Here is a 14,810-nt window from a genome sequence, read left to right as displayed (position 1 = left end):
CCACCTCCTGTACATGGATGACATCAAGCTGTATGCCAAGAGTGAACGAGACATCGATTCACTGATCCACACTACCAGGCTATACAGCAATGACATTGGAATGTCGTTCGGACTGGAGAAGTGTAGTCGGATGGTAACAAAGAGAGGGAAGGTAGTCAGAACTGAGGGGATTGAACTACCAGAAGGCAACATTGCAGACATAGAGGACAGTTACAAGTACCTGGGGATCCCGCAGGCGAATGGGAACCATGAAGAGGCCGCTAGAAAAGCTGCAACCACCAAGTACCTGCAGAGGGTCAGGCAAGTCCTGAGGAGTCAGCTGAATGGTAAGAACAAGATCCGGGCCATCAACACGTACGCCCTGCCCGTGATCAGGTACCGTGCTGGGGTAATAGGCTGGCCAAAGGAGGAGATAGAAGCCACTGACATAAAGACAAGAAAGCTCCTTACCATGCATGGAGGGTTTCACCCCAAGTCCAGCACCCTGAGGCTGTACGCTAAGCGGAAGGAAGGGGGCCGGGGACTGGTGAGTGTCAGCACCACAGTCCAGGATGAGACAACGAACATCCAAGAATACATTGGGAAGATGGCCCCAACTGACCGAGTGCTCAGTGAATACCTCAGGCAGCAGAAACCCAAGAAAGAGGAGGGAGACGAGGAACCATCATGGAAGGACAGGCCCCTGCACGGTATGTACCACCGGCAGATAGAGGAGGTGGCTGATATCCAGAAATCCTACCAGTGGCTGGACAAAGCTGGACTGAAAGACAGCACAGAGGCACTAATCATGGCAGCACAAGAACAAGCTCTGAGCACAAGATACATAGAGGCTGGGGTCTATCACACCAGGCAAGACCCCAGGTGCAGGCTGTGTAAAGATGCCCCAGAGACAATCCAGCACATAACAGCAGGGTGCAAAATGCTAGCAGGCAAGGCATACATGGAACGCCATAACCAAGTGGCCGGCATAGTGTACAGGAACATCTGTGCCGAGTATAACCTGGAAGTCCCGAGGTCAAAATGGGAGATGCCCCCAAGGGTGGTGGAGAATGACCGAGCTAAGATCCTGTGGGACTTCCAGATACAGACGGACAAAATGGTGGTGGCTAACCAACCGGACATAGTGGTGGTAGACAAACAGAAGAAGACGGCCGTAGTGATCGATGTAGCGGTTCCGAATGACAGTAATATCAGGAAGAAGGAACACGAGAAGCTGGACAAATACCAAGGGCTCAGAGAAGAGCTCGAGAGGATGTGGAGGGTGAAGGTAACGGTGGTCCCCGTGGTAATCGGAGCACTAGGTGCGGTGACTCCCAAGCTAGGCGAGTGGCTCCAGCAGATCCCGGGAACAACATCGGAGATCTCTGTCCAGAAGAGTGCAGTCCTGGGAACAGCTAAGATACTGCGCAGGACCCTCAAGCTCCCAGGCCTCTGGTAGAGGACCCGAGCTTGAAGGATAAACCGCCCGCAGGGGCGTGCTGGGTGTTTTTTTTGTTTTCTAATATATATATATATATATATATATATATATATATATATATATATATATATATATATATATATATATATATATATAACTTTTGTTTACACTGACAACTCAAATCTTTGTTTTGATATTTTATCTAAAATATCATTTCCATTTTGCACTTTTGCCTTTTGCTGTTCACAGTTAGCTGACAATGACCTGTGTATTGTGGCAAGTACGACTCCATCAGAGTAAAACAGTGATCTAATGTAATGATTGGCTTAAATTTGAAGCCCTCGGTTGCTCTATGTCTAAATACTTGAGGCTAATACTTTTAGGATATGCTGTACATCTCCTTAGGTCATGATATAATATGTTGATGTTTGCAGCAGCTTGTGAAAATACACTGCACACTACTATTTGGTTTGACTTACAGTGTTGTAATCTACATATTATAATAAACTGTGATGTTTAAGGTGCAATCTTACATTCGGTCATGTTTAATAGTGTCGTATAAAATCATAGATGTCACACAGTAGTAGGCAAGCCAGTGCAAAAGATCAGCATAACATCCTCTGAGTAACTTTGACACTCACAGACACTGAACAAGTTTCTGTTTTGAATTTATCCTGGTAAATAGAAGGGCAGAAGTTCCCATCAGTGCAATGTGAAGCGTTTTGCTATGAAGGCTGGGCCTTTGTGCATAGAGCCTGAGGGCAGCAGAACATGGCTCTTTTAGGGTTTGATTTATAATTGAAAGCTGTGTTTACATCCGCTCTCCAGCCACCACAGCACAGAGTGCAGTTCATAGCCTGGTGACAGAGGAGACCAGAAAATTGAACCCATTAAAAAGAGAATTTTGGGGGGAAGTTGGAGGAAGGGGTGTAAGCTGGAGTGGTCATAGAGCCTGGTGTTTACATCTGGCTGTACATCACTATGTACACTAGTGTTACTCTGTAAGCAAGGCAAGGAAATGTTAAATCACTTCTGACAGCTGAGAAATTGACCGCTTCTTGGCTCTTACACTTGTCTTATGGGAAGTAAGGAGGCTTTCTGTGCTGAGAAGTTGCTGGAAGCTAATAAGTGAGCCTTACACATTGTCTATTTTGTGTAGTTACATGCATAAACATGACATTTGAAAACACATCGATATGTTTGTAAGTGACTCAAAAATCCTTCCTAGTATGAAGAAAACCACTATCTCTTTGTGCATTATGGGCTGTTAAGGGAAAAAGAGCCAATGTGCAAATATCAACTTAAAAGACTAAAATGCAAAATACAAATGTAGGTTTGCAAATCCACCAGTTTGTGACTCTATGGTATCTGCATAAGGCCCAAAAGGGTGTACATGAATTAGGGGGGGAATGACCATTTCATTTGTTTGTTATTATTTACAGTGGAGAAAATAATTATTTGATCCCAGATAAATTTGTCAGTTTGCTCACTTGCACAAGTGCCAAATTGGACTTGATCTTATCAAGAAGATAACTTGTTTTATCTAGCAAAGCCGAAATGGGACCGACATCAGGGCAAAACTTGCAGTCAACATCAGCAGGTCGGAGCATTCATGGACGGAGTTTCATTTCAGGATGTAAAACTCACCCTAAGATTGCTGTCTTCTGGCTTAGAGAGGCTAGAGTTAGCTTGAACTAATGAACAGTACAATATATAGCACAGCAAAACACTCGCTTTAGTGGATAAACAACAGGGTCTGATCTGACGGGCAAGTTAGATTATTGTTTTTATATTACTTCAGCCAATGAAATGCCATTTTTTCAATCCACGGTACTTACAAATCGTTTTCATTTGAGCCGTCAATAAATTATTTACTTGTACAAAGTAAGGGTATATACCACTTTCTACAGCCCTAGCCAAGAGCAATGCAAGGCAAAAGGAAATAACCAGATATGTGTAATTTTTGCAGCATTCATCAAATGTTCACCATTGTTGTCAAATATTTATACTTAAGGTATAAAACATGCCGGTCTCTCAGTCAGTGTTTTGGCTGATGGTGTGCCCGAAGCAACAGGATGCTAAATAATAACAATAGTTGTACCCATGTTAACCAGAGAACATTAAACTGATAAATAATGCACAATAGTAAAGATGAAGAAACATTTATTAATCTGCAAGCTGTCAGAGTTTCCTGAAAATCTGTGTTTTTCCTTAAAGTCTAAATCCGCAAACGCAATCATGACTTTTCCTGTGGTATAAAGAAAAGTATCATCTATGTATGAGGTTATTAAGTATTAATGAGGCTTGCCCGATTACCTGTTTTGCTCTTTCTCGGTATTAAGAGTGAACAGTTAAACTGGATAGAGCTTAGGGCTTTGGTTTCAACCAGTTAGGGTGAGAGGAACACGGGTAGCATAATAGTAGTTTCATTCACTGCTCTTCCCCTGACTCTCATTTTCTGTCTCTCTTTAACTGCAGTAAGCTCTCTTCTTATAATTTTACATATTGCGACATTCATTATTCTCTTGTGCAACAGTTGCGACCTAGAATCTAGACCCTCCCTGAGGCTGTGGGAAATATTGCATTTAATTAAATCGTTATTGCACAAATATTATTTATTTATATCAGGCACTAAATTGTCTCTAAACCATGTAATGGCTTTCCAGCTGCGTTGAAAGCCTCAGTAACATCATTACAGACAAATTCATTAAAGTCCACCTGAGTTCTACACAGAAGAAAAAACACTGAATCCCCTCATCTAAGATGTTTGGTGGAACAGTTAATCTTGATAGACGTTAGAGTCACTTAGCAGAAAAGGGAGGAAAAGAACAACCGAGTTCATTTTCTTGTTTGTTTTTGCTTAAATTTTCACAGAAATTCAGCTCATCAACGGAGGAAATATGTGTCAAAACGCATGAAACAAAAAAACCCCCACTAAAGATAAAGTGGATGTATTAATGCCAGGCTTAAATTTCCAATTTAAAGCAAAATAAATATGCATGTATTTACAACAAAATGGGTGGCATTCACCTTTAAACGCTTTCCATAACAAACACAGTTCAGGGTCTAGGTTGTTATCTTTTTAAGGCAGGAGTGCCACCAAGTGGTAAGTCTGTGCAGTACATCAGGTAATGTCTTCTCTTTGTTTCTTTTGTTGAGGCGAGGCGGTTGTGTAAGCACCTTAAGAATTTTTTAGGGATGTGCTAAACAATAGGAGGTAGTCATTTGTCTTTTGGGGGCTATGATGTGGAAAAGAAATAAATGAAGAGAAGTAATAAGCTTAAGTAAAGTAGATCATATTTAAAGTATATAACAAATGCTTCTTATTTCTGCCACAAAGGAAACTGTAATATCTTTGGAGACTTTGAAATACTGAGAACAGACAGACTTATAGGATGATTAATATCACTTTTTTATTTATAATAAAATTTTCTCAAAATTGCAGTTCTTTGCCTTATGAGTCATACTAGAGATTATGAAATATTTAACACCCCCAAAATACACCCACATCTTAGCTAAACTTTGCCATTGCAGACTTCCTTTGTACTTCCCTTCCTGTAAAAAATCTCCATCATAAATGGATGCTCAGTTTTGATGCAGTAGGAATCGACTCTTCCTCTGGTGTGATCCAGGACTCCTCTGAGATCGTCGGCTCTTTGATTCCTCTATTCAACAGCACAGTGCAGCCAGATGGGCAGAGGAGCTCCTCTCTCTCCAAGGCCAGCAGATCTAAAAGGTACTGCTGGGAATCGTGGTCCATTAGCACCAGATTTATGCCATCACTGAAAGAATTTAATGTTGGGATGGCCTCAGCTGAGCTGGGTAAAAACCTGGAACTGAGGAGGTTTGGAAAAGTGAGTAATAGAGAGTTATCTTTTAGAGATATTTTAATCATATTCTGGTTTAGAGTCCTCACTGTACCTGGGATTGCTTGAAGCCTGCCACCAGGATGATTTCTTCTCCAAGATCTGCTGTGACTGGGTCCAGCACCACTGTGATCAGTCTGCCTCCATGGGGCAGCAGACGAAGCAGACGGCCAGAGCTGTAGCCACAGTGCATTCTGAGCTCCAGCACCCACAAAGGGCGGACACTTTTCACTACGTCATCCAGTATCTCACCTGAATCCACAGGAACAACAAACTTTATTTCCTTTGCACACACCAGGGAGTATAGTTGACATTTTGGAACATTTTGACATTGTGGAATGTAGAACATATGCAACCAATAAATAAGTTACATTACAATAACTTATATTAATGAATATAAAATACAAAAATGTATTACATAATAAATTAAGGGAATGGTTACTAAACCAAAGGTAGGTACCTGCTGCCATTTCAGCCAAACTTGCTTTTTAGCAAAATATAGTAATTGCAGACTAATAATGTTTAGTAAATGAAAGAAAATTAAATAAATCAAATGGTTTAAAGCAAGTTCACGATTTACCATTGCATTGCTAAATGCTCAGTGTTCAAAGAAAGGTGTTATATTTCTGACTTTTGTGGAAAAAAGCATAAGCAAGTTGGGTAAAATTGCAAGATGTTGTGGTATGAAATGCTCTGCTGTTACGACCCGGCTCAAAGACCGCAACATAAAAAAAAGAGATTAATACCAGAGTGTTAGTGAGAAGAGGTTTTATCTTATAATGGAATACCAGGTTGGCTAAAATGGCTGGTGCCACCAAGGCAAAGACAAGTGAGCTCCTAGGGAACTTGCCTCAGTATGCTTTTATCCACACCTGACTAGGTGTGGCCAATTAGCACCAGCTGAAAACATTGAGATGATTAGGGGCTGCAGAGGGACGTAACATCTGCAAAAGCAACATAGTTTGTAGAAACTGAGCTAATGACTGCTACTTTTTATTGTTTTCCTCTGACAGAAGTGGAAAATATCCAAAAGCATGAAAAAAAAAAAGAAATATTTTTCAGAAGTCTTAAAAGAAAAGGCAATGGGCCCCACGGGGTCTTGATGTCATTATCATGTAAATAAATTACACAACCTTTATTATTTTACCATCAAGTTGCAAATGTAATTGTATATCTAAATAAAAGAGACTGCATCTTATTTATTAACGCGAGCATTCACAAACTTTTTTGCAAAAATATCATCTTTATTAGAGGCCTTATTCGATAATTGTAGCCTACTGCATCATTGCATAAAAATAAACAAATAAATGAGTACAGCCTACATTCTTTATTCATTATATTTAATGATAACCATTATCACATCCATAAACATGTGTTCTTTTTTTTAGTTCAGTTTTTAAAGTCCTTGAAACTATTAACGCAGCTAATTAAAATTTGTGAAATAGCATTTTAAGTAATGAAATAAAATCCATTTGTTCATCCAAAATGAGTAAAAAAATAGTATTAAATGGTAGACCTATGTCCGTACACTCACCTTGACCGTTCCACTTCAAACCTGCCCACAGGTTGCTTGCATTAAAGCAGGCCGTGAGGATAAGCAGCAGAAATGAGGTTCTTCTGCTGCTGGGTGTCTGGTTGTATGATCTTAGGTAAGGAGCTCATTCAACTCGGAGTAAATAAGTCAGTTGAGATGCTTCGGCTACCTGTATAGGATACCTTGTGGACGCCTCCCAATCCCTGGTCAGGTTTTTCAGGCTTGGGACACAAACAGAGACACGCTGCTGGATAGAGTATGCACGTTTGTATTTATATGTATGTATTATACACGCTCCCTGGTTTGTAAAACCATTCGGGGATAATACCCCCAGGGAAAGCCGAAGACAGGAAGGTCTTGGCACCCCTGCTTACCCTCCTGGATAACGGATAGAAAACTGATGAATGAATGGATAAAGCAGTACTCGCCAAATTTCAATATTGCTCGTCCAGGATCAGAGTCCATCCTGTCAAACACAGGTCATCTTGCCTCTTGTGGAAGTCAAGCAGGTGGTCAGCATAAACGGATCACTTTTTCTCTCTCTTACAGACTCTCTGTATGACTAAAGTCCGAAAGACAACACTGTTTGGTGGCATCCATGAAGCAGGCGTGGTGAGTGCACCTAAACTACAAAAAGAACATACAATCGATGGTGCTGTCTGGGAAACTCCTCCTCCTCTCTGTCTGCACCACTGCTTTTTTCCACAAGAGGTCAGCAGAGATGAAGGTTAAGAATGCCAGCAATCATTTGGAAAAAAGAGTCTGTGGGGCTTTGAAAAGTTTCAAGGGTCGTCGTGGAACTGACAAGTCTCAAAGTATACAAGGCATGGGATGCGACTCCAAATGTTTTTGTGCGGAATCTGCCATTTGACGAATAAATAATTTCCCGATGGGTATTTCACTCATTGCTGGTTGTTTTGGCTCCAGGTGGACAGCTGGTAGTACTGAGCAGTTACAACTTCCATTTCAAACACTGATATGGCAGAAGTAGAACTGCCTTAAGGAAAACTCTGACAAACAGATAAAATAGGTGAAAAGAGAATAACCCAACAGTTGCAAAAGCGTGGAAACATTGCTGAACTTTCGTTTGCTTATATTTACAAAAGTGTTCTTTTTTTTTTTTAAAGACTAACACAATTCTCAGAAGTCTGTAACAGAATTAAACTGATAAATATGAATACATTATATCATAGAGCCTGTAGAGTTTTGTTAATGGAAAATTATGTTAATGGATGAGCATCTGGAGTTTAATGTTGGCCCTCAGTTTCAGGCGCCTTTGCTCGAAATCTGTGCACTTCCTCTTTTCTAAGTTGCCCCACATAATGAAAGTGGGTGTGAGCTCCCCAGCGTGCTGCTGCCCTCGTTGGCTGCCGGTGAAGCGGCGCTGCTCTGTGTATTTTTGGTCGTTGGAGCTAATCATACTGCAGTGTGCAAGTCCATCAGTCCAGCGGAATCAAGCTGACCTAGAACTGCTGGATTATAACCGGAAGCAAAGCACGGTGCCATCAAAATAAGAGCAAACACAACATAGCGTGGATGGAAGGCTGTAACCATGGAGATGACCAGCTCTAGAAAGAAATGAAACATACTTGGCAACATATTGTTGAACCATTAATGCTATCAAAATGAAACATTGTATCATATGATCATATGCATCATATGTATGATGTGTAAATCATACATACGTAAATAAATATGTACTTTTTGGGTTTGCATTGCCAAAATAATGATAATGAAATAATGTTTACTTCTGATTGCCATTATGTTTCTTAAGAAAGAGGACTGCGACTTTTTTTTTACTTAATTTAATTTCAAAAGCTGGGTTAGTATATGGTGAATCAATCTATGTAACTGGATATTTATCTTTGAGAAACACATGCTACCTTACCCTGAATGACTGTAGTGTAGCACTGAACTCTGTCAGCCAAAGGTGGGATGTAGAAATTATGACTGAACAGTTACAGGACAGGCATAAACAGAGTTCTCCCTTTAAGCCTGGTTAAAAGTGAGATATTTGTCAATCATATCAGTTTGTGATTACTCTCAGAAACAATGTTCATTTTCTTGCAGCATTGAAAAGAAGTAGGCTGGAATATAAATACATAATTCTAATAGCGATAAATAATGCAATTTGATGGTGGGTTTATGCTCAATTTACTGGACTGTATTATTATTTTTGATAAATTTGAATTTCCTGGTCATCCACTAAAGCTTTTATTCTGAGATTTCCCACCGGAATTCCTGTGTTTGACGACTCTCTCTGGCTTGGAAGCTGGTTGTTTGCCCACATACTCTTAACAGGAGCGATACGGGAGCAGCAACTGGTTCGTCCGTCTTACCGGTGCTGCTGCTGCTACAGCACCTTCTACAATCAGGGGAAAACAGACTGGCCGACGCATTTGACGACCAATTTCGGTGGAATAACGCTGCACCAAGCTGCTTTCATACATATCTGCAGGACACAGCTTCTTCGCCAATGGCAAGTCCGGTTGCAGACATAGGACAGTCTCATCAGCATCACCCCGTGAACGAGTCGGCCGCACAGTCCGCGTTTCTGGAGGCGCAGAAATGGATAGAGGTGAGTCACGGAGTACCAGCAGCGAGCCCAAACGCTGTGTCACCTCTCCACCACTTTCCTTCCCTTTCGCGCAGGTGTTTCGTTGTCATCGCATGGCCCTAGTTACTGGTTTGTACCTGCAGCGTCTGCCCCTTTAAAAGGCAGTTTATTTTATTGCTTCGTCACCTGTTGAAAGGTGACAGTAATTTGACTCAGATCCTAAAAACACATCGTCACTGTGTTCCTGTGAAGTCCCCGGGATGGGTTAGAGTTCCCTTGCAGGTGTGCATATTATGTCAGTATGAGCTGTTTAAATTATTATTATGTTAACAATTATCAGTACATATGAGTTAAAATAACTGTCCTCAAAATAAAATGGAAAAAGATAATTCATTCCTATCTGCAATAATACAGAATTCTTCCAAGTGACACTGGCTATTTATTTTGTGCGCATTTTCACCAGACCTTCCTAAATGTTGAAGAAGGCTTTCTGTTGTTTTTTGGTGAGGGCCTGTGTACAGTAGCTTTGGTCGCTATGAGGCCTGGTGCGTGTTTGGCTGCAAACAATGAATGCATCATGTGGAATGGATTTTTGCCTCATTGCGAGCCCGGTGAACAATAATCACACAAACGAGGTTTTGTTCTGAGAGAATTTCAATCACGACACTTGCCTGCCCCCATTGCGTTTGACTTTGTCATCATGCAGTGAGCTGTCCTCCTGTCAGGCTTCAAAACACTGATGACTGGGTGGTTATAATTTGCATGTTGGTCGAGTGCAGGCGTGACTTTGTGTGTTTCCATAAAGGGATAACAGTTCGGAGTGGCACAGCGCTTTTTCTAAAGTTTGTGATTCAGGGTAGCAGGGGTGTAGACTGGGATTATGGGGCCTCTATACAACATTTTTGTCAGTGCTGATGATATGATTTGTGATTTTCTTTTCTTTTTTTTAAACATTTTTTCTGAAGGGCATCAGTGTTTTTGTTTGTTTTTTTGGAATGATCACATCAGTTTCTTAAAGCACCTTTGTGTTGGTCCTTAAGGCCAATAATACCAGATTTAAATTTCAGATTAACATTTGAATTAAACAACGAAAAACTACCTGAAACACACAAAACAGCACAAAAGTTAGTGGTAATGTTTCTCATAGTTAATAGGAAGTAATATGAAGTGAAACTTCCTTTTTTACTACTTCTGTGCCCGTTGGTATTTTAATACACTGACTAACCTGCGTATGTCATTGACTTCATTAAAAGTGACAGATCCTCTTTAAGCGTGTCAGGCGCCATTACAGGCCTATTTAATAGTTCCAAAGTCCTCAGAGGCTCAAATCACATCTTTAAAAAGCCACTATTGACCTAGAATTTCCAAGGTGGATTAGGGGCAAAAGCTGAAAAGGTGAGAGTGAAGTGACACCACTCCTGCATTTTTTCTCTTTCACCCTTTCCCCATGGGGACTGATTATCCACATACACCTGTGACAGTCCTTAAGTAACCTCAAGGAACAAGAGACCACTCACTAGATCCAGAGTGAAAACAGCAACACAAAACCTCAGTCCAGATTCTAATAACTGCTCATATTCAACTGCTGTGTCCTATATAATATCCGAGCCTGAGGCTAGAGGTTGTAAAAAAGGTTTTCTGTTTGACATGAATTGTCAGATAGAAATTTTTAAAAAAGCAAAGGGACTGTTAAGACCTGTGGTTTTTGTTTTGTGCACCTTTGCAACCACTCACCACTGTTTAGAAACTAAGCTTTTGCTTTTTGTTTTTTATAATTTTTGTATATATACACTACCAGTCAAAAGGTTGGACACATCATTTCATTTAATGGTTTTTCTTTATTTTCATGACTATTTACATTGTAGATTCTCACTGAAGGCATCAGAACTATGAATGAACACATATGGAATTATGTAGTAAACAAAAAGTGTGAAATAACTCAACATGTTTTATATTTTAGATTCTTCAAAATAGCCACCACTCGCTTTGATTACTGCTTTGTACACGCTTAGCATCCTCTCGATGAGCTTCAAGAGGTAGTCACCTGAAATGGTTTTCTAACAGTCTTGAAGGAGTTACCAGAGATCACAAGTACTTGTTCTGCGATTCCATCTCATCCCATGGCTAGGTCATCTGGCGTAGTACTTCATCACTTTCCTTGTTGGTCAAATACCCCTTACACAGCCTGGAGGTGTTTTTGGGGTCACTGTCCTGTTTAAGAAATAAATGATGGGACCAACCATAAAGGCCTGATTCCCACAGTCTCCTCTGAACAGTTGATGTAGACATGTGTCTGCTACTGGAACTCTGTGTGGCATTTATCTGGGCTCTGATCTGAGGTTAACTTGCGGTTTCTGAGGCTGGTGACTCTGATGAATTTGTCTTGGTCTTCCTTTTCTGGGGCTGTCCTCATGTTAGCCAGTTTCGTCATAGCACTTGATGGTTTTTACGACTGCACTTGGAGACACATTCAAAGTTTTTGGAGTTTTCCAGACTGACTGACCTTCAGTTCTTAAAGTAATGATGGACTGTCATTTCTCTTTACTTAGCTGATTGGTTCTTGCAATAATATTAATTCTAACAGGTGTCAAATAGGGACGTCAGCTGTGTCCCAACCTGACTTCTGCACAACATAACCGATAGTCCCATTAAGAAGGCATGAAATTCCACCAGTAAACCCTGTTTAACAATGCCATTCATTGTTAGACCAGATGATAGACTTGTCTTGCAGAGCTCTTAATATCCTCCTTGTACTATTTTAGGTCCAAATATATAGAGTGATATACTTTTATTTATTTTCTTATGTTGTAGAGCAGCTGTATTCAAGTGTGGTTTGTTTTAGCCAATGAGATTATTTTAAAATCTTTGCACTAGATAAGCATACAGAGGTCCTTGAAACTGCTGTTGAATTCCAGATTTATGCCTCTGTGTCAGCCTGTTCTGCTGGTCCCACCAAAAATGCATTAACAGTAAACTGATTTATAGCTCAGTGTTGGGTTTTACTCTGTTGATTGCTGATGCAAGCACCATGACCATGTTGTGCATTTATTGTATACTTAAATTAATGTTTCCTGCATGTTGTGACATGGGAGAGCTTGCACTGGCAATTATTTTGCTAGATAGAAAACAAAACAGTCTTTTGTAGTAAAAGAAAATAAATCAATTGTGATACATGTAAATATTTAATGAACACATTTGTGTTAGAAAATGTTTTAAGGGAAGATTAATGAATCATGTTGTCACATGTTTTCTTGAGTTCACGCTCAACAATTTCGAACAGCAGTGGCGACATGCCTGAAAAAACACGAGCAGACGTATATTTTGAAGTATATTTTTCAATCACAGTTATGCTCAAAGGCAATGTTTAACTGGGAGGGAGGCATAATTTAGATTTTTTTTTCTTTTTTTTTCAAAGCAGCAAATCTGTATTGTTCAATTTTAGCGCGTCTTCAACGAAGTCCTATCAGATGGCATCCAAGAGTAAAAATCCAACATCTTAAAGAAGCATTCACACCTGCACTTATTGTTTCCTTGAAAGTGGCAGCCTCTCACCATCTGTCAGTAACGCCGTTGCCAATAATGGTGTTTAAGCTTCTCTGAACTTCAGAAGACTGACGAGCCCTTTGATGAGGGCGAAAGCTTTCAGTTGGTTAAGTTGATTGATTTCTGTCATGTAGCCACAGGCTGTTTGTGTGAATGGAGCCCCGATGATATTATCTGACTGGGTCTTTTTCTCGGAGGCCTCTTTTTAGTTTGATTAATTTGCTTCCTTGTTAACAGTGTTTGAGGAGTACTTTGCTGCTGGCAAATTCAAAACAAAGTGTAACTATGAGTGAATACCAGAGTTGCGTAATTCCATCACTCTCCTTATGTTTGAAGACAAACATTCAGCTGATAAATGAACATGAAGAGTGTCCACTGGAACAATTTGAGGAAAAAATAAATAAAAAGTTGCCAAGAAAAGAAAGCTTACTTTGGCAGATGGAGTGTAATAATCCAAGTGCTTTAGATTATCTCACTGATTCTTTTTTGTGGTGGTGGGTGGTTTTTCTTGAGGTGTTAGACACAGTAAAAAATTCGTAGTAATCTATGTAAACTGGCAATTACCCCTCATCACCTGAGAGCTTGTCTTGTACTGTTTAGCACAAAACCTGCATAAACTGGAAAGACAGCTGGGTCCACATATTTGCAAAACTTGGAAGGCCAACATGGACTTTACATTGACATTTACTGGGTTGGCATCTCATTTGATTTCAGAACTGCTTTAATTCTTCATGGCATAGATTCAACACAGTGCTGGAAACATTCCTGAGAGTTTGTGATCATATTGACATGGTAAAATCATGCATTTTGGATGATTTAAAACTGGTTTCCAATCATCACACCACATAATCCTGGACTCTGGATACACCCATCAGAACATATGTACATTCTCAGGTAGGTTGTAGTTTTTAATAAGTGCTCATCGGATAACAGTGGGCGCAAAGTCTGCCAAGAAAATATCTCCCATATATTGATTCAAGGCTGGATGGTTCTATGGTTCCATATTGTTTACACCGAATTCTGAACCTGCCATCCAAATGTCACAGCAGAAATTGAGATTCAACAGACGGGCAACATTTTTCCAATCATTTATTATCCTGTTTTCATGAGTCCTCATGAATTGTGGCCTCAGTTTTGTATCCACTGTTGACAGGAATGGCCCCTGGTGCTTTCACCCATCTGCTACAGCAGTAGATTTGACATGTTGTTGCTTCACAGATGATCTTCTGCATACCTTAGTTGTGACAAGTGGTTATTTGATTAATGTTGCCTTCCTATTAGCTCAAACAGCTAGGATTTTTCACCCAGAGAACTGCTACTCACTGGATATTTTTCAGCAGGTTGGCTTGACCATGTCTACTTGCCTAAATTCACTAAGTAACTGCCATGTCATTGGCTGATTAGATGTATGCATGTGGTGTTACTAATGAAGTGCTTGTTGGGTATTTTTCCAAGCACTTGTCTCAACTTGTTTAGAGTCTCTTCTCTCTTGTCTACTGCCTAAGTCATAACATGTTTAAGCAGTTGAGAATAATAAAATTCCATTGTGAAATGGAATTGGGAAAATGCTACTGGGTCAGACAAATCAGCAGTCTAATCAATGTCCTCAGAACATCTTTACAGTATAGATATTACATCAGTGGAGATTTAATCCTAACCAACTATCTGCAGTATGTATCTGCAGTGGTATTTTACCTTGGAACTTGGATGAAAGTGGGTTTTTTTGTTTTTTTTAATGCATTCATTGTTATGCTATTCAACAAACCTGCACAAAATTGCAAAATATCATTCAGCTAGAACAAGTATCTATGGTGGTGTTCTTTGAAATGATAACAAAAGATTTTGCAAAGGCATGATAAGTCCTGTGCAAAGGTTCAATGGAAGGCATCC

The 14,810-nt window shown here is 40.1% G+C and overlaps 2 protein-coding genes across 12 annotated transcripts in view; one reads left to right on the top strand and one right to left on the bottom strand.

The window, feature by feature from the left end:
- Positions 1-4,808: 4,808 nt before the first annotated feature.
- On the bottom strand, positions 4,809-7,285 carry LOC113028769 (catechol O-methyltransferase-like). The gene is made up of 5 exons (XM_080289965.1): positions 7,195-7,285; positions 7,003-7,064; positions 6,821-6,917; positions 5,342-5,538; positions 4,809-5,256 (listed from the first exon to the last, which is right to left on the bottom strand). Exons 1-5 carry the CDS (start codon positions 7,283-7,285, stop codon positions 5,230-5,232), a joined length of 474 nt encoding a protein of 157 aa, XP_080146091.1. The 3' UTR covers positions 4,809-5,229.
- A 1,780-nt stretch (positions 7,286-9,065) lies between these two features.
- The window catches only part of LOC113031261 (LIM and calponin homology domains-containing protein 1), an 84,006-nt gene continuing 78,261 nt past the window's right edge, over positions 9,066-14,810 (top strand). For 2 of the 11 annotated variants that reach the window (XM_026183308.2, XM_080304928.1), the window contains exon 1: positions 9,076-9,398. In XM_026183308.2, the coding sequence (XP_026039093.2) occupies positions 9,297-9,398 (102 nt within the window). In that variant the 5' untranslated portion in view covers positions 9,076-9,296. Of the gene's footprint in view, positions 9,399-14,810 lie in introns of all 11 variants that reach the window. The other 9 variants (XM_080304915.1, XM_080304947.1, XM_080304939.1 and 6 more) reach the window with 8 other exon arrangements.

Source organism: Astatotilapia calliptera, chromosome 2 (assembly GCF_964374335.1).
Source record: "Astatotilapia calliptera chromosome 2, fAstCal68.1, whole genome shotgun sequence".
In the NCBI taxonomy this organism is placed as follows: domain Eukaryota; kingdom Metazoa; phylum Chordata; class Actinopteri; order Cichliformes; family Cichlidae; genus Astatotilapia; species Astatotilapia calliptera.
This window is presented reverse-complemented; position numbering and strand designations above follow the sequence as displayed.